The following is a 25,044-nucleotide window of genomic DNA, read 5'->3' on the forward strand; positions in this document are numbered from 1 at the left end:
TGCAATCTAAATAGATACCATCCTAGACAGTATATCAGAATAAGCTTTTCATTCCCCCCCCTCAATCTTGAAGATATCAACGAGTGCTCCATGCAGGGTGTCTGTCAGAATGGAGACTGTCTGAACACACTAGGCAGCTTCAAATGTTCCTGCAAGGCCGGTTTGGTGTTTGACAGGAATCAATGTGTTGGTGAGTAAGAGGCCTTTCTGGGTTTTGTCTCTTCTCTAATTTTGACATTACATTTTCATTCCAAAATGGCATTCATTCTAAAATGGCATCCCGTTTTGTTGGGATGGACCATTCCCAAATGAAACTCTGTTGTCTCCTCTGTCAGAGTCTCCAGCTGAGCAGGCTCAGTGCTTCTTGATGGCGTCTGAGGCCAGGGGCTGTGAGCACGCACTGCCCACCCACCTCACCCAGGAGATGTGCTGCTGCACAGTAGGCAAAGCCTGGGGCCGCAACTGTGAAAAATGTCCTCAGGTGGGCACAGGTGAGTGGACATACAGCAGGTACAGGCCGAGAAAAAGTTGCAGTTCCCGATATGTGGGACATAGTTGTCATGATGATATCCGGTTGTCAGTCTGCACGTCAACGCACTTTATGAACACACAAAAAATTTTATTGATCAACTTAAATCGGGTTGAAGCTGCCAAAACAACAGCAAGCAAAGTTTCTCTTCAATTTATAGCTTTTTAGGATTTTCATACATTTTTATATAGATTCCAAGAAGTAATCTGTGCTGCTTGCAAATATCAGATTCAGTTGCTTAGAGACTAAACTGTCTGCATGGTTTTAACATGTGAGATTCTAAAAAAAGTGAAAGAAAGTAAGAGTAAAACCCTCTCCTCTTTCTCCATGTGGTGATCAGTGGCCTTCAGTAAGATCTGCCCGGCTGGGAAAGGCTACTTTCTCCAAACTTTAAGAGAGACTGTGGCCTTCCCTCCAATCATCTTCCCCCCCAAGTCCGACAAGGAGGGTGAGTCCTCGAATACTGTTCACGCCACTCAGGAGTTCTCATCAAACATTTCCTACATTTCTGCATGTAAGTGCTTTGTAAGCATGTGAATTCACAGTTGTAATACCCCACTCTCTCTCTTACTCCTTTCAGAACCACAGCCACCGGTAAGACATTATTTCTCTTTTTAATACAGTAATAAAAAATGGTTCTTGTTGCTGTTGTGAAATCTGATTATCTCTTTGAATCAGGAGAGACTTCCAGAGACTACGACTGCTGTGCAGCAGGCTCCCACAACCACCAGCCGTCCTCGCGTGCCTGGTAATGCCACCTATAGCCTCACCAGTCAGATAACCCCAGTGACAGAACATGATGATGAAACGCTAGTTTATTCACTACTGATACTTCGGCTGTCACAATGAGGGCAAAGGGCTTCTGTGTTGCTGCGAGCTGCAAAAACGTCTGATAGACTAGCATAGAGATATGCTCCCCCCGTGTGCGGTGAAGACAAAAGTATCAGGACTAAAGTTCAACATGTCATGTTTCCTCCTAAAGTCTGTCCACTTCATCTCTTCTGTTGGATCCACAGTTGTTAAACCTACCCCTCCAACAATCATCAGAATGACCCCGGGCAATGACCCCTTCGAAACACAGACAAAAGTCTTACGTGAGTTCCCTGCAAACCTCAGACTGACTCAAACATCTATTCTGCACTAAGCTTATAGATAGTTACTTGTATAAAGGCTGGTTCATGTTTCATGCGCCTCAAAACTAGAAAACCCAGCTCTCCACATTCCCTAGTAAGAGTAGATGAGCTTTGGGTTCATCACTCACAAATGACATGTTGACTTTCCCCACACAATAAACATAATTAACGGCGTGCAAAAGAGTTATCTAAACATTGTGGCAATGCCTGTTGAAATAGAAAGAGAACAGTTTAACACTAAGCTAAAGTCAGCTGCATGCTTCTGTAATGGTTAACTGATGGTTTGGACACTTTGCATGTCGTGTGCTTTCAACCATGAAGCATGAACCAGCCTTAAGGCTATGTTCACACTCTTCTTATTTTATGGAAGCAGGTGTTGCCATGAATACATTTTGTGCTGGTATTTAAAAGCAGGTTATGTGGCTTTTTACACTTACTGACCAGAATCAGAATTGGGAGTGACTGCATCCATCTTTTATGCTTCTACAGCCTCTCTGTCGGTCTTTCTGACCCACACCTGTCATTGGCTTTGATGTGAAAAAGTCAGAGGCCTTTTAAAAAACTGAATAGAGTGAACATAGCCAAAAATATGGCTAATTTAGGTATGGCATGGGTGTTATCAGCTCTCTCTCTATATTAAATAATAATAATATAGATGCACATACATCTATATATCCATATACTGTTTATGCATGTATAATGATGCGGGTCCACTCTGTTTCCTCCTTGTAGCTGAGACAGATGAATGCAGGCTAAGCAGGAACATTTGTGGTCACGGAGAGTGTGAGAACAGCCTGAACGGCCACATTTGTCACTGTCACCCTGGCTACCATCTCAACCCACAGAGGAACATCTGTGAGGGTAAGAGACATTGGTAGAAAATTCTCATTTAGTTTCTTGGGCATGGGTGTCCCCTGGCAAACATAAGTTGCTCTGGTTTCAGGAAATGATTCTGTTTTTTATTTCAACAAACCCACTGATAGATAGAAATACAATTGAAGGGAAGAATGAAAACATACACAAATCACTTGCTACTTAATGCTCATTATGTACCAAATAAAATGTAACCGTCCATGAATTTTAAGTAATACCTCTCATTCTGTCCACTGGGCAATATATGGGTACTGCCTTAAGATTAGCATTAAATACTTAACTATAAAAATGTCAGCTCTTCTTCTAATCACTCTCAGTGTTGGTAAAAATAGACAAATGACGAGGATGATACATTTTTCTTATCTCAGTCTCAGAAAACAGCATGCTGAACCTGATCCCCGTAAAGCATTTGCGTCTTGATTGTTAAGGCCCACTCACGTGTGAAAGTATAATTAGAAAGAGCAATGCATAAATTATCATTATTTAAATCAGTATTTTGGCTTCCGCAATTGAATAAAACGTGATTGTGTGTGATAGCAAAGCTTTTCATTTAGTGCTTCCTATTCAATTATATTGTATGGCCTGTGTAAAGGGGCAATCCACCAATTTTACACATGCAGGTCAATTTTCTCATCATGACGAGGACGACTCAACCTGCGAAAAACAGTTGTATAATGTCTTTTGTGGATCTGAAGAGAGCTTTTCAAAGTTTAAGAAGATATTTCTGTAACAATAAGCAGACCCGGCTCTAGGTTAACAAGAGCTTCCTCTAGATGGGACTGTTGTGTTAAGTTTCAGTCTACAACATTTCTCAGTAAAGGCAGCTGGGATGTACATTTATTCATTTAGCTGATGCTTTTATCCAAAGCGACTTACAATTGCTATTTATGTCAGAGCTCGCACGCCTCTCTAGCAACTAGGGGCTAAAGCTGATGATACACAGGGCAACTTTTTGAGCAATGTTGCTGGAGGCAATTCTGACTATGTTTTGACCAGATAGCGGCAGTGCAGGAAGGGGATTACAGGGGATTATAATCTTACTCATTACCACTGACAGCAACGTTGCCCAGCACGATTGCTCTAGAAGTTGCTCCGTGTATCATCAGCGTGACACGCATCAAGTGTCTTGCTCAGGGACACATTGGTGAGTCACAGTGGGGAGTTGAACCCAGGTCTACCACACCAAAGCCATGCATCTTATCCACTGTTCCACCACCCCGAGCCATGGGATGTGGAATTCCTTACCACTGAGTGTCAGAGAATGCAGTGCTTCAAAAATTTTAAAGGTAGTGTGAAAATATGGTTGAAGGACAATCAGGAATGTAGTCACTGAGCTATGAGACACTGAATGTGGCCAGTATTTTTTACGGTGTGCATGGTAAAATTCTTTTTCAGTTCAATTCAAATCAGCTTTATTGGCATGAGTGTATAACAACTGTATTGCCAAAGCTACATATAGATTACATAAGAACAATTAATTTCATTAATTTCATTAAATAAGTAAATAATACAATAAAAGTTGTCTTTGTGTGTGTGTATGTGTGTGTGTGTGTGTGTGTGTGTGTGTGTGTGTGTGTGTGTGTGTATGTGTGGTAAAAAAATAAAAATATATTAAAAATTAAAATAAAATAAATAAATGAAACAGTAACGTGTGTGTTATTATAATAATATATTAAAAATTAAAATAAAATAAATAGAAACCGTAAACGTGTGTGTGTGTGTGTGTGTATTAATAGACAAAAAATAAAAAATTAATCAATCAATTTAAAAAAATTGTATTTGGATTGTTGATCCTGCGATGGATTGGCGACCTGTCCAGCACCCGATGTCAGCTGGGATTGGCTCCAGACCCCCGTGACCCTGCACACAGGATAAGCGGTTGACGATGGATGGATTGTTGATGTTGTGTTTTATATGGGAATTCATTATGGTTTTGGGAAGTTTGGTATATTTGAGTGTGTTTTTAGATTTTTATATCTGGCTTATTTGAATTGGTTGGCATCTATATATTTATGAAATGTAAGGTTTGGATTTCGTTTTACTTTTTTACTGTAATATCTTGTGTGCTATTGGCACCTGCCCAGGGACTGCAGATGGGAATTAGCTTTTTGCTATATCTGGTACAGTATATATATTGTGCATTGTCCCTGTTAAATAAATAAATAAATAAATATTTGACCTTGGGACCTTGAATGATGTTATTATAGGTGGTGAAAAACTCTTCCTGGGATCAGAGCACTGTGTCCTGTGAGCTTTCTGACCCTCTGTAGTCTGTCTGTAATATTCAACACTGTTTTCATCACGTGCAGTCATCATACTTTTATCATTGTTCTCTCCTTTTGTCCAGATAATAATGAATGTGAGACAGAACCGTGCGGCCACGGCAGGGGCCTTTGCGTCAATTTAGAAGGAGCTTACAAATGCCTCTGTCGTCAGGGCTATAAACATATGGTGCAGCATGGGAGACTTAAGTGCTTAGGTAAGTTAGGTTGAGTGGTTTCCATGTTAAAATGTTTTTTCAATTAGTTATCAGATCTTGATTTGGCTCAATCATTTTTGTTGCAGATGTGAATGAATGCTCTAAGCAAGACATCTGTGGTGTCGGAGGCCAGTGTGTGAACCTGCCCGGTTCTTACAAATGTGAATGTCACATCGGCTTTAGGAGCAAGTCACACCGTCACCCAGCCTGTGAAGGTACAAAGACACTGGTTATTAAGACATTACGGATGTTAGTGCACTGACAAAACACATATTATGTGTGTGTCATTATAATATGCTTGTGTCTGTGCTTGTGCCAATCCAAACATGGGTATGTTAAACTTCTTCTCACTTTTTCCAGACATAAACGAGTGTTTGAATCCCAACACTTGTCCCAATGAGCAATGTGAGAACACACCAGGCTCCTATGAGTGTGTTCCTTGCTTGCCTGGTCACGAGGCCCGTTCCGGTACATGCTATGGTGAGTACAATCCTGCTGTACACCAAAATTCATCTCTTATTAACTTCGTTTTTTATGTCCCTCTCTGTCAGTGTGTTTCTGTGGGGCAATGCCAAATGGAAAGCTTTAATAACATGCTTACATTTCAATAAAAAGTTAACCTGCTCCTTCAGTAAAGGGTGTTTGAAGTTATGTTACTCCTGCTGCTGTTATCTGATTGGTAATGTGCAAATAATGGACAAAATTGATCACAATGGGCAATAATTCACCTATATTCACTGAGCAGGAGACGCTCAAAGAAAAGAAATATACTCATTAATACAGGTCAAGATTATTCAGTCAGCTTAGCAGTACTGGGGATAACTTGTTTTAACTTGAGGCAACAGTGTGTTGGGCATTATTACAGGGAAACATCATAGATCCTACTGTAGAGGCAAAATAAGAGCAAGAGATCTTAAAGGTCCAATGTGTAATATTTAGGAGGATCTATTGACAGAAATGCAATATCATATACATAACTATGCTTTCAGTGGTGTATAAAGACCTTATATAATGAACCGTAATGTTTTTATTACCTTAGATTGAGCCATTTCTATCTACATACACCACAGGTCCTCTTACATGGAAGTTGCCATGTTGCACCGTCATGTTTCTGTAACTGTAGCCCAAACGTACCAACTGATCTACAGAGCGTCTTTCGTCACTACGTTGAAAAAGTACAAAGAAGAAGAACTAGTAGTAGTAGTAGTAATTGTCTGCAGGGACGTGCACAGACATTATGGGGGCAGGAGCTCAAGTAAAAAAAAGCATTAAAATTAAGTGTTTGAATACTTTTTGTTTCACATGCAAAATAACCTAAAGCTTAACACAGCCAAGCAACAGGATACTGAATTGCCTGAATACATTAATGTATTGATCAAATACATGATTATTATTGCTATTATAATTACACTTACCACGCGCGCACACACGTGACAAAGACTTATTTTCTAATTTGAGGGAGGGCTGTCTGTATCATGTAAAGATATAGCATACAACACATTTATAGAATGGATAGTTATTATATGAGGAGCCTAAGATCAAAATGATGAAGTTACTGTTTAAGGCAGGACACTTTTTTCATGTAGTGGTCAATTTTGAGAATTTGGTCTATTTTGTCTTATTTACTCTAATGGAGTGAAAACTTCCAAAAAACACATTTAGATGGAGTTAGTTGTAAGCCTACTACCCTCCGTTTGTTTGCATTTGAAGATTTCTTTTAAATGAATCAAAACAATCTAATCTGCATATGTAAACATAACATTTGAGGGGGAAAGCCTCTTGATGTAAGTCAGTGGTGATATGCTTTAGTTATTTTGTTCATCCTATTAACCTTTTTGTGATTGTGATGACATTAGACACAAATTTTACTAGGTTCACCTGTAGTGTCTCCATTGAGTACAGGCCTGTATGGCCATGATATATTGCCTTAGCTAAACTTTAGCTAACATATTACATTATGAGAGTAGCTCATGAGTCATGAATGTTAGCAAGACACAAACTATATTTGTCTTTTTGCTAATTAACTGCAATCTCGAGGCAGTGGTAGTTTAGTCTTTTGTTCGTTACCTCCACACAAGCCAAGAAAAACACAACTGGGATAAAAGCTGGGATGGGCTGCTGCCCGTCTGTCTGTGTGTGCTGCGCGGAGACGGGGAGGGCGAGAGAGGGAGAGAGGGGGAGAGATTCAATAAATATCTTTGTTGATTTATAAAAAATATTTTAAAAAGCACCCCAGAAAAATAGGGCAATTTCTCTTGAAGAAGTAAAAGGTCAGGTGCTGAAGCCCCTTTTGGTGCACGTGCCTTGTTGTCTGGTTTGTTAGAAGTAATCAGTGAAATTTGGACAAATGGAGACCCACATATATTATTTAGCACGAGAGCCGACAGAGCTTGTCAGCCACCGTAGCTTCTCCTACGTGCTTGCAAAGGAAGGGGAGCAGTGGCTGAGCCGTTGGTTGCAATTCGCAACCCTCACCTCTAGCTGCCACCAAAACCCATACACTAAACCTTTAAAATGTTATGTCAAGATAAATATTGCATTACATGTTTCTACTCATTTGTCCTCCACTACAGTAAAATGATTGAGTAATAAATCAGGCACTGAAGCAGTTGTAGGGCACTGTATCAGCACCACACATCACAGTTACAGTATAATAATGTAAAGCTCTCACAGGTGAAGACATAACGTAATAGTACTGCAGTGATGTAAAATATATCAGCCAACCTGTGGAAAACACCATAGAAATTATGGAATTAGGTCTTGTTAAAACCAACCATTCAGAACAAGTCAATAATGTGTAGATAAACTCAGCAAGAGTTCAAATAAAAACAGCTATCCATTGCTACAAACATTGCCTCGCTGTAATGATAAACTTTCTTATAATCTCTCCTACACATTTCACCAGACATTAATGAGTGTCAGAAGCCTGGCATCTGTCCTAACGGGCGCTGTGAGAACCTCCCTGGTACTTACCGCTGCTTGTGCAACGAGGGTTTCCTCCCATCTTCAGACAGCAAGGGTTGCAGTGGTAAGTAATGCGTACGGGAACCTTTACACAACATTATCTAGACTAAGTTGGGTGATTTAATGGTCGTTTGGTGCTGAAGATGTAATTAGGAATTCTTAATCATTAAAGAAGTTGTCCTTCCCCCAAACAGACATTGATGAGTGTGAGGACGTCAGGCTGTGTGCTAATGGCCACTGCATAAATACAGAAGGCTCCTTCCAGTGCCAGTGCTACCCAGGATACCAGCGCACACAGGAGGGCAGCCACTGTGAAGGCATGAATAATTCAACAAAGTGTTTGCAGGGAACCAATATGCAATTATTTATCACCTGAAACCAAAGGAGACGTGTTGTTGTCTCTTAATAACTAATCAGCATTGGATTGTCTAAATAAAGTGTGACAGAGTTCGGTTTGGTTTTGACACAGTTCATTAATAAATGTCAAAACTCCTCACCACATGCTTCACATTCCAACATTGTTTTTATTTCCTTCCCTTCAGATATCAATGAGTGTGAGAGGCCATCAAACTGTCAGAGAGGCCGCTGTATCAACAGTATGGGCTCATACCACTGTGAGTGCCAGAAGGGCTACATGCTGGTTGGAGGCAGGAGATGCCAAGGTCAGTCGCTTTAAATTGTTATGCTCAGACTTTTGTTAGAAAACAGGATGCTGTCTTTCATTTAGCTAGTAAGCTTGGGAAATGGTAAGCTAAACGGCAGTATAAAGCTGTCTTTAAGTTTGTATTTACAGTGCCTTTATTTTTATCTGTATTTTTAACCTTTAACCTTTCACCATTTTTACATTGTGTTTTGTCTTCTCTACAAATTTTACAAGTTCTGCAATAAATGTAATCAAATCAGGGCTGTGCTCAAAGTCTTGTTTTCTCATTTACTATTTCCTACATGGTACACATTCAATCGTTTACTCTATAGTGAACAGTAAACTGAGATGTTGGCCATTATTTTGTCATCTGACAGGTGTAATTTACACATCTCTCAAAGGCTTCACATTGTTTTTAAGAAGGTTGTGTCCATATTTAAAATGTCGAAACAAATATATCAATGACCAAATTTTTTTTACTTTACTCTTAAAAAATACTTAAAGTTTAAAGATAAAAAAGAACAACATCTATTTGTTTGCAACTCAGATTGTGTTTGGATGGAAACAAACACTTGGAGCAGTATGTGCGCTTTCCCTTTTCAGACATAGACGAATGTGCCGCAGACAGAAGTCTCTGCCAGCCCTTCGGCTCTTGTGAGAACAGACCGGGCTCGTATGTGTGTGTCTGCAATCACGGTTATGTCCTCTCAGAGGACAAACGCAGCTGTGAAGGTAAGCCTGCTCTGATTCCTTCTGCTTTACTGTAGACCCACATTTATCCCAGAGCTTTCACCAGGCCTGAACGTGTGATCCCTGCCTGTCCCTAACCCAAACATTGCAGTTCAAACCCAGAGGGCTCGTAGGCTAAACAATAACAATCACTGGTTATAAACTGCCAAATCCTATTGTATTCTATATTCTATATGTTACAAACTTTAAAGTATTCAAAATAAAAGAAAGACCAGCTTGGCAAGCACATATGAGGCCCAGTCCAGTCATTGGATTTGCATACCAAAACCTCAGTTCCCTAACATTCACCATGTTTGTTCTTGCAGCAGTTCGAGTGCTGACGGATGAGAAGAAGGAGTGCTACCTGAACCTCGATGACACTGTGTTCTGCGACAGCGTTCTGGCCACCAACGTCACCAAGCAGGAGTGCTGCTGCTCCATTGGCGTGGGATGGGGAGACCACTGTGAGATCTACCCCTGTCCTGTCTCCCAATCAGGTACATTTACAGTACAGTGCACTGTACATAAACACACTTCAACCAAGTCATGCAGTACTGTACATGTGCAACGGTTATGTAGCTCAGTGTGTTGAATATATTATGATTCTAGTTTATTTTAATATTAAAATGTTGCTGAGACAATGCTGTATACTGCGAGAATTGTAGGCATGATGATTGCAATGTATTTTATATTTGTAAATACTTTGTGCTAACAGAGGAGCATATTCTGTATCTACTGTATTTCTTGTAATGTTTATTAAACTCTGCCTGCTCTTCTCCTCCCAGCTGAGTTCCACTTCCTGTGTCCAAATGGGCAAGGTCTCTATTATGATGAAGGACTCCTGTACAGCTTGCCCGCCTACCATGGTAGATATTATACGACTAACTATATTCACATACACCAGGGCTACACTCTGATAAGATGTTCCTGCATTTGCACTTAAATTCTGTGTTAATATAGAACATGTAATTTAGAAATGATTATAGTTGCACCCGAGTTAAAGAACATTTGTAGTCACTTAGGACTGGTATGCGTCCTCATTACGTCAAACAACATTATGGCAATTGCCACTCTGTTATTGAGAAGAAACGTGTGCTTCCTTGTCTGCAGACATCGACGAGTGTTCTTTGTTTGCTGATGAAATCTGCAAGAAGGGTCGATGTGAGAACACGCTGCCGGGCTACGAGTGCTACTGTCAGCAGGGCTTCTACTATGACAGTAACCTTCTTGAGTGCATTGGTAGGTGCTTAGATGCACTCTATAAAATGGCACCGCAAAAGATTATTACAACAAATTCTGTGAAAGTTCTGTCTGACATTCGTAAAGGCAGATCAGTTTTGAAGATGCTTTATAACATATTCATTTTGTTCATTCAGATGTGAACGAATGCCACGACGAGTCTCTGTGTACTAATGGTCAGTGCGTCAACACCGAAGGGTCCTTCTACTGCAACTGTAACCGGCCCTGGACTCCAGACTCCAACAAGAAGAAGTGTGTGATGGCAACAATAGCAGGTGAGTGAAATAGTATCTCCTCCCAGTGACCCTGACAGCTTAATCTTTTATCTGGAGGAATTACTTTGAGCGTTGAGTAAACCTTGTTGTTCTTCCTGTCATTTATGCTTTTTCAGATGTGAATGAATGTGAGGACCCAGCCAACTGTAAGAATGGCCATTGTGTGGACACTCCAGGGTCATACTACTGCATCTGCTCTCCGCCCTGGACTCTGGCCACTGACCGTAACAGTTGTGTGACTCCTGAGGAGCAGGCTGGTGAGTGCAGACCTTCCACAGTGGGGAGGTTATAAAGAGCAACAAGGCAGTTGTGGGCCACAGCAGCTTATTCTGTCAAAGGCAAAACAAAGAAACATGTTGGCTGTCTTCGCTTGTGGGAGGGAGTATATGTGAGAAAAACTGATTTCTAAGCCAAGTTGAACAAAGAAGGTGAGGGAATCTACTAACCTTTTTGTAGATGTCATTGTTCTAAACAGAGGCAAGAACAGACATCATATTGAGCAGACAGATCACACATTATGCCCATAATGTTTTTTAACTACAGTTAAAGATGTTCACAAATTATGTGAGCATGCTGAATCAGTTTCTATATAAGTGTTTTTCTTCAGTCTGGAACTGATATTGTTAAGGTGATATAGAGAAACAACCTTGAAAGTAATCAATATATTATGTTTTACATACATTGATGGCAGGATGAAGTTGTATGAAGTATTGTAGAAACATCCTGAGATAAACCACACAAACAGCACAAAGTGAAAAAAATACAGTACTGTGCAAAGGTTTTAGGCAGGTGTGGAAAAAATTCTGGAAAGTAAGAATGCTTTTGAAAATAGATTATATTTGTCAATTAAGAATAAGAATAAAAATCTAAATCAAATCAGTATTTTTACAGCATCTGTTTTTCTAGCTACTCTTGCACAAAGTCAGTGATTTTGTAGGAATATCATCAGGTGTATGATTAAACAGGCATACCATACAGGTGCTAATGATCATAAATTATGTAGGTTGAAACATTAACTGAAACAGAAACAGCTGTGTAGGAGGAATAGAACTGGGTGAGGAACAGCTAAACTCAGCTAACAAGTTGAGGTTACTATAGACTGTTTTTTTTTGCCAAAGGGCTGGAGAGCAGTACTAAGTGTGTCTGCATGCAACAGACACTCAGGTTCCTTGCAATTCTGGAGCTGCATTTCTGCAAACAGAGTTGAGGATTTGCTCAGAATTAATGGTCTCCTCAATGCTGAAAAGTGCAGGCAGACACATTATGTATCATGCAGTACCATCCGGCAGGCATCTGACTGGTCCCAAATGTATTCTGTAGCATGACAAGAACCCCAAATATACAGTGAAAGTTAATAAAAACATTATGGTATGGCCCCCACAGAGCCCTGATCTCAACATCATTGAGGCTGTCTGGGATTACATGAAGAGAGAGAAGGAACTGAGGCTGCCTAAATCCACAGAAGAACTGTGGATAGTTCTCCAAGATGTTTAGGCCAACCTACCTGCCAAGTTCCTTCACAAACTATGTGTACCTACAATTGAAGAATTGATGGTGTTTTGAAGGCAAAGGGTTGCCACACCAAATATTGATTTGATTTAGATTTTTCTTTTCTTCACTCACTTTGCATTTTGTTATTTGGTAAATAGAATATATTAACATGTCTATTTTTTTTAAAGCATTCTTACTTTACAGCATTTTATCCACACCTGCCTAAAACTTTTAAATAGTACTGTACATTTCTTGTGCTGTCTAAGGTACACCAATTGAGAAAGCCTTGTATAACAATCTATAATGAATAAACAAATACACATTTAAGACATGTATCCATACATACAGTAAATCCATGTACATTTTGTACATGTGATGGTAAAAAAATAGTTGTTGTGTGTGTACGCAGCTCAGTGCTCATATTTGTTTTAGCTGTAATAAACATATAGAATTGCTGAAATGAAGGTGGTGTTAAAATATCACATTTATACCACACCACAGAGTTTCTCTGGCTTTATTAAGGCTTACATAATGACCTAATTACAAAACCTAATACAACTTACAGTAAGTAAATATTATTAGTGTTATTTATTTCAAGTGCTGCTTGAATTGCTGGTGCATCAGTTGCAAACGTTATTAATATTGTGCAGTTTTCCTGGCCAAACACCATGTTGGGAGAAAAATGTGTAGTTGTTTCATAAAACCGGATGCCAGTGTTTTGGTTGTATTGATGAAGAGGATCTGAACCAATCACAACCTGATACTGAGTTGCATTAGATACCAAATGGGCCACATTGGAATGAACTTTTTGGAGACATGCAGTGAAATTGTCCCCTGTTTAAAGAATGGAAGGTTACATCCACCGTACTCGCAGAAGCAAATGCAGTGAGGAATGAGTATTGAGCAGCTATGAAGGACAAATTTTAAATGACCATGCCATGACCATGTTGCTACAAATGTGGTGAACTCTTATTCCCATTACACTCAGAATGGGAGCTGTGTTTGCATTCTTGCTGTTAGGCCACACATGTTGACAGTGGGCTCTGGACTACAGCATGTGTGTCCTTGTCAAATCTTTCGTTTGTCATATTTATTGACAAACCTGAGCCAAGTTCTGGTTCGGTGATCGTGCGGTGCAACTGCTGTTGTTTGTAGATGATGCTGTCCTTTTAGTTTGTGGACATTAATGTTAGCAGTTTGCAGCTGAGTATGGCCCTGTTGGGACACAAATCTGTGCCTCCAAGTTTGAGACTGTGGTTCTCTTCCTCAAAGGAGAGCATTCCTCAATCCAGGTGACAGGGGAAGACAAGCCCAAAGTGGAATAGTTGCTGTGGCTGTAACAATGGCGACATTTTAGCTGGCTTTGATGTTGATGACAGATTGACTCCAGTGTGGATAGAAGCAGCAAATTATGTGGCTGAGATTCAGAGTGACCTTCGTGTCAAGCTGTAGCATATTGGCATTGAAAGGAGCCACTTGAGGTGGTCTGAGCACCTCATTTTGTCAGCATTCAGACACGACTGAAATGGAAGAGTAGCAAACACGAAAGCTGTCAGATCACATCTCTCCTCTGACCAGTTATTTCGTGATAATTCATAAGTTCTTTAGAATACAAAGTATGGATGGCTCTGGTCTCCGTGTTATTACTACAACCATGAAATTAATAAATGACTAGAACATGGATAGGTGGATGGACAATGATGATCTTAAAACCAACTTACTTGAACATTTCTTTATTCAAGGAAAGTTGTTCTTTATCAGAACAACTAAGAGACTGCAAAACTGGCTATATGATTGGTAACGCTCTAATAAATCATCTTATGTATGCCGATGATTTGGCTATTGTTTCTCCTAGCAGTGCTGGATTTCAACAGTTGCTGAATATACAGTATGTTCTGATTATGGGGTCAAATATGATGTGCAGTACAATGCTAAGAAGAGTGTTGTCATGATATGCAGAACGAAAGGGGATAAACTTCCCAGTTTTCTATCTGTCACGGCAAGTGCTAAGTATTTGTAATAAAAGAAAATACCTGGGGCACTTCCTCAAATCAATTGTCTGATGATGATGATGATGATGACATGTATAGGCGGTGTCATTAGCAAGAAAACTTTAAATGTGTTCAACGTCAACAACGTTAACATAAGGCTCATTAAAGCATATTGCACTCCTCTCTGTACTGCTCCAATGTGAGCCAAGTTTAAAAAGACAACCATACATAAGCTTCAAGTGCCTATAGTAACTGTATGCAGAAAAACCTAGGTGGTGTAGTGCAGGTGACTTGTTTTGTAAGGCAAGAGTCAACACTTTCCCGGCTCTGCTGAGAAATCTGATGTACAAATTTATCTGTAGACTGGATGGCTCTCAGAACGGCATTATTAAGCTGTTCACAAATCCTAGTAATAGTGTTGTATGATACCAGTATCTGTGGAAGCATTTTTTCTGTGTTTTTGTATTTGTGCTTTGGTATTTTAGGAGGTGTTGTGTGTTTTTCTAATGGACCCCGAGTCTGACAATAAAGTTGAACTGAACTGAACACATGCCATTGATCTATTAATCTGAGAAGGCATTTGGTCTGGTCTATCTTGACAATAACTGCACTCATCACAAAGTCCTCTGTACTTATGCTGTGGACATTAATCATCTACGAACCTTCTATTATTATTCAATCTAATCACATTTGAAGTTGGGTCGCAGGTTTTAGGGGTTGAATGGATATAATTATGGCTTTTCCTGTCATGGACTGGATTTTGAACAGTTGGATTTACAAAACTGTTACAGAGTACAGTACAAAACCCGGGAGATCACTATTCTGAACATGAACGTGAACAGAACATGCCTTCTGAATGCGCCCTCATTCTTATGGTTTCAGTCAAGCTTCAAGAAAAAAAAGAAATAAGTAAAATTAGAAACTTGCTGCACCCACATCACAGTACAAGCTGGCCTACATGGCAGTATCATTTTCTCTGCAAACTGCCTACAAATGTCTCGGCAGATTCCTGGACGTGTTGCTGGAACCAAGCTTCCTGTTTTAACCTGCAGCCTTTTGGCAGATATTGCAGTGAGGTTGCATGTTCACTAGAGACCAACTGCAGTATTATGCATGACCAAAGCTAATTTTGTCATAAGCAGAACCTTGCATGCAACATTTATGGTAGAAACGTAAAACAGAAAGCAAACGGGACATACAGGGGGTGGACACAATAACAAATACCCACTGTACACTGTTATCCAAACCAATACAATATCACTGCAATGAATGCAGCATCAGAATCTTAAAATGTTCAGTTTTTGTTGAGATTGTGTCAGAGTTGATTCAACTCTCTGCAACTTGTTGAAGCTGGCTGGCACTGGTAAACAAAGGAGGTTGGCTCAGTAATCAAGTGCAATTCAAAAACATTGCACACTACAATCAGCACAGAGTTGAATCAATGTATTTTTGACACAGTCTCAGAAAAAACAGCGAACTTCACAAAGGAAGTATTTATTGCAGGATTATTGTACTGAATTTCATGATGTAGCATTTTTTTTAATTATGTCCACTACCTACAGACTAAGAGCTGGCCCCAAGCAGATGTTCATACTGTAACCAGTGTCTGTGGTGCCCTTTGCAGATGTGAATGAGTGCCAGGACCCCTCGTACTGTAAGAATGGGAGGTGTGAGAACACGCCCGGCTCCTTTCACTGTTTTTGCGACCCTCCCCTCACCTTCAGTGCAGCGCTGAAACAGTGCGTCTATGACGGTGGGTAAAATCAGCGTCAGCTCACCTGAGCATGACCGTTCAAAATGAGTTTTGGCTTACGTCGACATCTGCCGCTCATGTTCCTCTTTGTAATTCCTCCAAATTTGTGTCCCATCTAGCCTGTTCTGGCTTTATATAATACTATTTCCCCTCCTACGCACTTTATAGAGACAGTTTCCCATTCTTGGAGAAATACCACTTTGTGTAGGTAGCAACATCAGATTATGTTCAGTGTGAGAAAAAGTGATTACGTTTAGTATTTTCTCTGCATGTCTATTTTTCCCAAACCAATTTGTGTCTCTTTTGTCTGTGTTATTATAGAGGATAAAACTCATTTGTTCCGGTAGAGAAAAGACAGACTCAGCATTTGAAAACTGATCATTTAGTGGAGAATGACCTGAGCTCACTAGTGATAATTTTTCACGTAAGATATTTGATTCACTGTACTCAGTGTTTTCGATGCCAGTGGACAGCCTTTTCTTTTTTTTTTACACCTGAGTATGGATGGTTTAATATCTGTAATACATACTATAGGACTGTTTAAGTGTGACACATTTGAACAAGCAGACAAAACATGACTTTAAACACTATTAAACTCTATCTACACAATTATAGAAGACAAGGAAGCGTACCGATCCATAAGTAATGGAGCTGTAACAATAAGCTGTTTGCTTAATGGAAGTAAATTGAGCATATCTTTATCATCACTGCAACACATGTAGCCACTATCATTTAATATGACATTGTTTTTTGGAAGTTTGGTAACTTTAACATTTGTTTGTAGATTTAAATAGTTGAAAGTGTAAATAAATAGTTTAATCCATTAGAGCATATTAGATTCATGATCAGATCTCCATACTGTACAAACAATATAAGATTTTTCTTTTGCTGTATCTATGACTTACAGTGGGGGAAAAAACTGTATGACATACAGTAGGCAAGCTGAAAAGTGTTATTGCTACAGTAAGCTGTGCAGGTACCCACTGTATTATGAGATGGACTAATTTCTACACTTTGGCTGCTTGGACAGCCTTGTGATCACCATTACCCCTAATAATAAGTGTGTACAGAGAGTAAATGGATGGGTACATTTTGTGCACTTACTTGCACTCAACAACATTTATTGAGATATTCTAACATGTGATCAACATCTGTCATCTTTAAGTAGATTGTGGGTGTTACAAACAATGTGAACTGATGAAGATTTTCCTCCAAGCCAAATGCTGTATATATTTTGAAGCGTTATTATTATAAAAATCTGAATTTCTCCCTTCACATGCTGAATACACCTGAAATAACATTTATGCTTAAAGTTACAAATTAGCATACAGTATAATTTTTGTGTGTGGGCATCTTCCACTGGCTGGCATACGACTGTTTTACTAATCTTAGAGCTCAGGACGGGCTGATTGTGGCTTCCTGTACATAAACTATTTACTGTAACACACATGGAAAGAACCTTTATTTAAATCTGATAGTGCCTGAATTTTCTTACACTTTATCTTCAATTGTTTGTTTTTTATCCTCCTTTCTTTTACCCAGATCGCACTGCAGCCCACAAGGATGTGTGTTTCCTGCAGGTTGACGAGGGCTTGATCTGCAGCGAGCCCAGGAACGGCATGGTGGTGACCTACTCAGAGTGCTGCTGTCACTTTGGTCGTGGCTGGGGGCCCGAGTGTAACACCTGTCCACCCAGAAACTCAGGTGAGCAAACTGAAGACCCGACTGGCCTCTCAAGGCTACTACCAGCTACTAGTTTTACTTTCTTTAGAGCTAAAACAACATTTATTCCTTTTGTTCAGAGATGTTCAGTCGTCTTTGTGAGATGCATCTGGAGACTGAGTCTGATGGGGAGCAGGATTTCTTGGCAGCTTTCGCCAACTACAACCCAGGTAAAACCGTGGACCATCTTTCAATATACAATCATATGTCATACACGCTCATCTATTTTCCCCAACTTACTGTTATTTTCTAATCTCTTTCTGTACCATATTTCCTCTCTTCCCCGGCCTGTTTGTCTGTAAAAGGTGACAGTTCAGAGGAGGATTCAGATGAATGCAGCTGCGCAAATGGCCGCTGTGTCCGCTCCTACCTAGGCACGATGTGTGAATGTAACACAGGCTTTAGGCTGGACCACTCCCGTACCCGCTGTATAGGTTTGTACTAGTTTTACAAAAATACTTTCATTGTTGTTTACCCAATTTCTTTCTTTTTTTTTACAGCTTACACTCATTGATAAGATCTTGTGTTTTTTTTTTTTCAGACATTGATGAGTGCGCAGAACCAGGAGGTCGTGTCAGTCCATGCAAGAACGCTCGCTGTGTGAACACTGCTGGCTCATACAAGTGCTTCTGCAAACACGGCTTTATGGCCACACGCAGGGCAAACATATGTGTCCGTCGCAGAACTCGGTAACCTCTGTGTGTCACTCTGTTTAAGCCCCATCTACAGTATGCAACAGGCCCGCACACGCCGTCACACAGGGACTGTGTGCACCGCAAAAACATGGGTGCTCATCAGGAGCCAAATCATAACAATGGCTCGTATGAAATGTACAAAACATATCATTGTCAGCTCCTCTTTCACTTCCCATTTCACATTTAAAGAAATAATCAATACAGACAATGAATATGTTTGTTTGTTTGTTAAAGATTTTTGTAATTATTGTTTAACTGTTTTTTAGTTATTACGTTTCGATCTCATTATCGATCTCTCTGTCGCATTGATCTTTCATTCTTAATTTGAACATCTGATCTAAAACCCCCTTTTCTTTTAATAAGGAAATGTGTTTTAAAGATCTGTCTGGTATTCCTTCAGCCCATTCAATAGTTGTGTACTATAGGAATGCCAGGAGAACTTTACATTCCCATTTAAGTCCAGTTTTTAATTCTAAATTGACATCACCTGAATTGTATTTTAAAACCACACATTGTTAATTTTGTGTTATTGTACAGTTTGTCCGATGGATCAACAGTTTTTGTAAGAATGGTCCCGTTTATTTGTTGATGTAAAATATGAGAAACCTGAAGTTTTTGTATAATTTGACATGTGCACCTAAGTGAACTATTAAGCTTAAAAAAAGAAAAAAGGTCATGCACTTAGCAAAGAAGAATTTGCTAAACGTAGCTTGTTCCGGAAAACATCTGTTGTCATGATTGCTGCATCAAAGTGTTTAGAAAACCAAAGACGCTGTTGAAAAAAGAAGAATTTAATTAAAAAAGAAGATGTCGACCAATTATGGAGTTGTTTTTCATTCAGACTTCACATACAGTATGGGGAGACTGCACTGTGGATGATTCAGTGTTGATTTTCAAGCACTCCTAGAAAGCAAATAAACCCAGCACATGGCAGGGTCTCCACAAGTCTTCCATCAAGTTTGCTTCTGTACTATTTTGCTTGTTACTTAAATGCACAAATCTGCAACAGTCATAAACTTATTGAATTTAACACATTTTGGTTTCACATTTTGCAGCATAAAGCAGCCCTTTGTTTTGTTTTTATTTTAGGGTTCATAAACAGAAATGTTAGTATTAAAATGGAAATGTGGTGTTGTTTCAGTGCTGCAAATAGTTATTTTCCTGGAGATGTTTGTGCTACTGACTGCTTCCAAGTTGTTGATGTAATCCTCTTAGAGCCCACAGATTCTCTAAGATGTCTTTGACGACCAAATTTTACTAACTAATTTATCGCATGACAGACAAACTAGTCCCAATAGTATGCTAATATACTCTATTCTGCGCTGTCCATTTTACTTTTCTCTGCCAGAGAGGTGGCTTCAGGTAACTCACAGAATCCATAATTTCCTGAAAATAACTATGAAATTTGCCTTCCAATTAATTCTGATTAATTGCAAGTGTAACCCAGAAAGTGTTTTGATGTGATGAATAATGAATGATTGACTTGCGTTTAATTGAGCAGTTCTCTACCCAGCCTTGATCAAAAAGACAGAACAGCCAAATGAATAACAGTTGTAACTGATTGTATGAAACAGTAACTGAGGGACTTGCATAAAAAAGAACAATAAAGCAATAAGAAGCTGTAGTTCAACATGTTTACATAAGAGGAATATGTCAACTTAAAACAAAATACTAATACAGTGGTGAATATGTGAGCGTAGATAGCTCACAGATTATAAATGAAGAACAGTACCATCTTGTGGCCTCTTTGTCTAAAAGTTATATATATATATATATATATATATATATATATAAAGACCTCTGATGTTTTCCCTGGAATCTGCTGTAGCCACTCTCCCAGTTTGGGGGTCACAGCCCCCAGTGCTCCGATTACCACTGGGACTTTTCTAGCTCTTCTTTCAGCCCTTGGTATTTCTCAAGCTTCTCATGTTCCTTGTTCTTGATGTTGCTGTCGCTTGGGATTGCCACATTTATCACTGCAGCCTTCTTCTGCTGTTTGTCGATCAACACAATGTCTGGTTGGTTAGCCATCACCAGTTTGTCAGTCTGGATCTTGAAGTCCCACAGGATCTTAGCTCAGTTATTCTCAACTACCTTAGGAGGTGTCTTCCATTTTGACCTTGGGACTTCCAGCCCATACTTATGGCAGATGTTCCTGTACACTATGCCAGCTACCTGGTTATGGCATTCCATGTACGCACTTCCTGCCTGCATCTTACACCCTGCTGTTATGTGCTGTACTGTCTCAGGGGCATCCTGCCTCTATTGATCTTGTACTGAGTGCCTGTTCTTGAACCACCATGATTAGTGCTTCTGTGCTGTTCTTTAGTCCAGCCTTTTCCAGCCACTGGTAGGCTTTCTTGATATCAGCCACTTCTTCTATTTGTCTGTGGTACATGCCGTGCAGCGACTTGTCTCTCCATGAAGGTTCTTCGTCTTCCTTATCCTCACCCTTGGGTTTCTGCTGCCCTTGATCTTTGGGGGCCATCTTCCTGATGTACTCCTGGATCTTTGTTGTTTCATCCTGGACAGTGGTCTTGACACTCACTAGCCCTCGGCCTCCCTCGTTACACTTGGTGTACAGTCTCAGGGTGCTGGATTTGGGGTGAAAACCCTCCATGCATTGTGAGGAGCTCGGATCTTGTTTTTCCCATTCAGCTGACTTTTCAGGACCTGCCTTACTCTCTGTAGGTATTTGGCTGTGGCGGACTTCCTTGCTGCCTCCTCATGGTTTCTGAACATCTGCAATTTTGCCTTCTGGTAGTTCAATCCCCTTGGTTCTGATCATTTTCCCTCTTTTTGATACCCTGCGATCACACTTGTCCAGTCCGAACGACATTCCAGTGTCGTTGCTGTAGATCCTGGTAGTGTGGATCAGTGAGTCGATGTCTCAGATTGATGTCATCCATGTAGAGGAGGTGACTGATGGTTGTTCCACTTTGGAATCAGTATCCGTAGCCAGTCTTTGTGATGATCTGGCTGAGGGTTTCAGGCCTATGCAGAACAGCAACAGGGATAGTGCATCACCTTGGTATATGCCGGACTTGATGGTGATTTGTGCAATTGGCTTTGAGTTGGCTTCCAGACTTGTTTTCCACAGCCCCAGTGAGTTTTTGATGAAAGCTATTAGTGTCCTGTTGATCTTGTACATTTCCAAGCATTCCAGTATCCATGTATGTGGCATTGAGTCGTAGGCTTTCTTGTAGTCAATCCAGGCGGTGCACAGATTGGTCTGCCTGGTCTTGCAGTCTCGAGTGACTGCTCTGTCAACCAGTTGCTGGTGCTTGGCTCCCTGCCCATTCCCTTCTGGGCCCTGTCCATGTATTGAGCCATGTGCCTTCTCATCTTAGCCGCTATGATGCCTGACAGGAGCTTCCATGTTGTGCAGAGGCAGGTTATTGGTCGGTAGTTGGATGGGATTGTTCCCTTCTGGGGATCCTTCATGATCAGGACTGTCCGTCCTTGGGTTAACCATTCTGGGGGGGTCCCATCCATCAGCAGTTGGTTCATTTGTGCTGCCAGGCCTTCATGGAGTGCAGTTAGTTTCTTCAGCCAGTAGGTGTGGATCATGTCAGGGCCTGGTGCTGTCCAGCTCTTCATACCATCCACTCTTTCTTGGATATCTGCCGTTGTAATGGTTACTGGATCTTGTTCTGGGAGATTGCTGTGATCTGTTCTTAGATCCACTAGCCACTGAGCACTGGTGTTGTGGGATGCCTCTTTCTTCCACATATTCTTCCAGTACTGTTCAGTCTCAGCCCTGGGTGGATCTGATTTTGTGTTATTACCCTGCCACTGAGAGTACACTTTGGATGGTTCAGTGGAGAACATCCGGTTTATTCTCCTGGCTTCAGCTTCTGCCTTGTATCTCTTTAGGTGGGTAGCTAGAGCAGTAAGTCTTTGTTTTTGGCAGTCTCCAGAGCCTCAGGTATTGACAGCTTGTTGTATTTCTTAGGTAGCCCCTTCCTTGTACCTTTCTGTAGCTCTGATAGCTGACTAATCAATCTTCGTGTTGCCTTGATCTTGGTCTCTAGTCTTCTCCTCCATGAGGGGTAATGCTCTTTGTGGCTTGTGGTGTTCATCTTATAGCCAAGTATCTCTAGGATCACTGTTGCTGTGGCGTATATCAGCTCATTGGTCTCAGTTATGGATATAGTAGGGATAGTATGTAGTACTGCATTCACATCTTCTAGCAGACTTTCAGAGGGTACTGTGTCACTTATCCTGGGCAATCTTGGTCGTTGTACTTCTGGGTCCAGCTTGGTTATGATCTTCAATCATAGGTCAGTCGCCCTTATGTTGAGTGATTCTGTGATGTAAGGGCTTGTTGTTGTTGGGGCTTGTGACCCAATCTCTGAGTGTGGGGATGATGATAACATCTCCCCGCTGACCTGTCGTCCTGGCTCTCAGTTGCCGAAGTATATTTGTTGTACCTCATTAATCTCTAGTTGTGATAGGAGTTGCCGTTTGCGAATGTTAGACGGACCTAGGATTTGTTTCTTTGTCAGTGTTGATGTTGGGTTTCGAAGCATCCATATATCCCACAGTCTCTGCACATAACCCCTCTCACCGGGATTGCTTGTTAGTAGCATTGCATCAGATCCATATTTTCTGCTCTAGTCCATGAATGTTTTGTTCCAGTAGCCCATTTATCATCAGGTTGCCCTGGTTCCCCAGCTCCTGACGCGGACCTTGTTAACCCGGGTGACGTCCGAGCCGGTATGGCTCTTGTATTTGCAGTTTCAGTAATGTCTGAGGAAGTAGCATTAAGGACCTTGCCTAAGGGTCCACCTGGATGACCAGGAATCGAACCCACGATCACCTGTACCAAAGTCAGTTGCATTATATATATATATATATATATATATATATATATATATATATATATATTTACATATATATATAGGGTGGGTTGTTCTTCAGTATTGTGATGCCAATGAGGCCAGTCGGGTCTTTCTATTGGTCCTGTCTGTGTTAGAGGCCACCATGTGCAGGCCCAGGTGTTCTTTAAGGACTATAAGTGAGTGCCCATGTGGTGCCACCCATTTGCAAAGTTCATAATATACTGACATGCAAGCATTTTTATGCACTTCGTTTTGTCTACAAGTGGAGGATTAATTTGTGGTGGTTGACCCCTGGATCTGGAGGGTCATGTGCTGGTGGAGCAGTGACATTTTCACAATCAAAATGTCACTCCAACTTCCAAGTACAGTGAATTTTTTGTATAATTTTTTTTCTATATATAGGAGTTATTTCAAATGGTGTTATATGAAATCACCCTCACAAACAAGCAAATGTTATTTTATTTTCATCCTAAATATTTTTCATTTCTTATTTCTTATACTACTACTGTTTTTATTTTACACACCCTGTTAATGCTGTTCAATTACAAATACAAATTCAAATACAAATTCAAAGATAAATTCAGATACAAATTCAAATACAAATTCAAATACAAATTCAAATTACATAAGGACAATTAATTTCATACATTTAATTAGATAAGGAAATAAAACAGCAAAAGTTGTGTTTGTGTGTGTTAATACAAAATAAAATAATAATGATAATTTAAAAAATCAGCTGTTATTGACTTTATTCATTTCCAACATGTTCTTGATATCATGATGACCTAACTCTTTGGCATTTTACTTAACATCATATTTATTTGTTGCTATAAAATTAAAGTTTTTAATTTTAGCAATGATTGATAAGAAATCAATCTGATTTCCTTCATTTCTGTCTTTCTGTCTGTAGGCTGAATATGTTATTATTTACTCTTTAATGTTTACTAAAATAATGGTGTAGGCCTAATGGGAAAGATCCCTTTATAAATTGCACTAATATCACCAGTAAAAAGCCTCAAATGAGTAAAGATATAGAAACAATATTTCAGGCAGAAATTAACCAGCTAAAATGCTTTTACAGTTATTTCAGAATTCATAAACTATGAGAAATAGAGAGATGGTATATTTAGGTTGAGTTCATTTTTAAAAAGTAGTATACAAAACCCGCATGTACCCATAAAGAGCTTTTACTGTATGAAACAATGCTGAGATGTGTGTGACAGAACATCGTCATGATTAGAATGTTTAGTCAGGAGCTTCAGTTAAACATAAACAAACTCATTCAGTGTTTTTTGAATTTCAAAATTTACAATTGACGGTTTTTCGAAAAAGACGAACTTCATCGACGACAATTGTTTCATCCTGACATCAACTGACTACCGACTGCCACAGACCAAAGCTTTTTCAGCATGGAAGATGTGAGATTTATCATTTTAAAATATCCACCTTGTTTTGTTATGTATTTTAACATTGAGACAGTCAAAAACCCTACAATTGTACAATGCATTTACATGATGCTGTGAAATGAAGCATGTTAAATGATTTTTAGGGTAAATCAATCAACTTTGACAGAAGTGTGACAAAGCTTTACTGTGTTAAGATAATAAGTAACACTAGGTTTGAACGAGAATAATTAAATGGTTGAACAAGTAGGCTATTAATAGCCTACAATACGCAAAAATAA

General features: G+C 39.9%; 2 protein-coding genes across 3 annotated transcripts in view; both read left to right on the forward strand.

Moving 5' to 3' along the window:
• The window catches only part of ltbp3 (latent transforming growth factor beta binding protein 3), a 37,252-nt gene extending 17,918 nt beyond the window's left edge, over window positions 1–19,334 (forward strand). The window contains exons 6-29 of one of the 2 annotated variants that reach the window (XM_046040533.1): window positions 74–190; window positions 336–491; window positions 870–977; window positions 1,110–1,123; window positions 1,208–1,277; window positions 1,546–1,623; window positions 2,395–2,523; window positions 4,883–5,014; window positions 5,101–5,229; window positions 5,375–5,494; window positions 7,920–8,042; window positions 8,173–8,295; window positions 8,521–8,640; window positions 9,225–9,353; window positions 9,677–9,847; window positions 10,136–10,216; window positions 10,461–10,589; window positions 10,727–10,864; window positions 10,981–11,121; window positions 15,971–16,099; window positions 17,642–17,803; window positions 17,902–17,991; window positions 18,127–18,255; window positions 18,363–19,334. In XM_046040533.1, coding sequence (XP_045896489.1) covers window positions 74–190; window positions 336–491; window positions 870–977; window positions 1,110–1,123; window positions 1,208–1,277; window positions 1,546–1,623; window positions 2,395–2,523; window positions 4,883–5,014; window positions 5,101–5,229; window positions 5,375–5,494; window positions 7,920–8,042; window positions 8,173–8,295; window positions 8,521–8,640; window positions 9,225–9,353; window positions 9,677–9,847; window positions 10,136–10,216; window positions 10,461–10,589; window positions 10,727–10,864; window positions 10,981–11,121; window positions 15,971–16,099; window positions 17,642–17,803; window positions 17,902–17,991; window positions 18,127–18,255; window positions 18,363–18,514 — 2,870 coding nt within the window. In that variant the 3' untranslated portion in view covers window positions 18,515–19,334. The remainder of the gene's footprint in view (window positions 1–73; window positions 191–335; window positions 492–869; window positions 978–1,109; window positions 1,124–1,207; window positions 1,278–1,545; window positions 1,624–2,394; window positions 2,524–4,882; window positions 5,015–5,100; window positions 5,230–5,374; window positions 5,495–7,919; window positions 8,043–8,172; window positions 8,296–8,520; window positions 8,641–9,224; window positions 9,354–9,676; window positions 9,848–10,135; window positions 10,217–10,460; window positions 10,590–10,726; window positions 10,865–10,980; window positions 11,122–15,970; window positions 16,100–17,641; window positions 17,804–17,901; window positions 17,992–18,126; window positions 18,256–18,362) is intronic. The other variant, XM_046040534.1, reaches the window with a different exon arrangement.
• Window positions 19,335–24,767: 5,433 nt separating this feature from the next.
• Window positions 24,768–25,044, forward strand: part of LOC123963932 (putative protein TPRXL) — a 5,184-nt gene continuing 4,907 nt past the window's right edge. Inside the window, exon 1 of the mRNA XM_046041054.1 lies at window positions 24,768–24,778. Coding sequence (XP_045897010.1) covers window positions 24,770–24,778 — 9 coding nt within the window. The 5' untranslated portion in view covers window positions 24,768–24,769. The remainder of the gene's footprint in view (window positions 24,779–25,044) is intronic.

The sequence above is a fragment of the Micropterus dolomieu genome, linkage group LG23 (genome assembly GCF_021292245.1).
Source record: "Micropterus dolomieu isolate WLL.071019.BEF.003 ecotype Adirondacks linkage group LG23, ASM2129224v1, whole genome shotgun sequence".
Taxonomy (NCBI): domain Eukaryota; kingdom Metazoa; phylum Chordata; class Actinopteri; order Centrarchiformes; family Centrarchidae; genus Micropterus; species Micropterus dolomieu.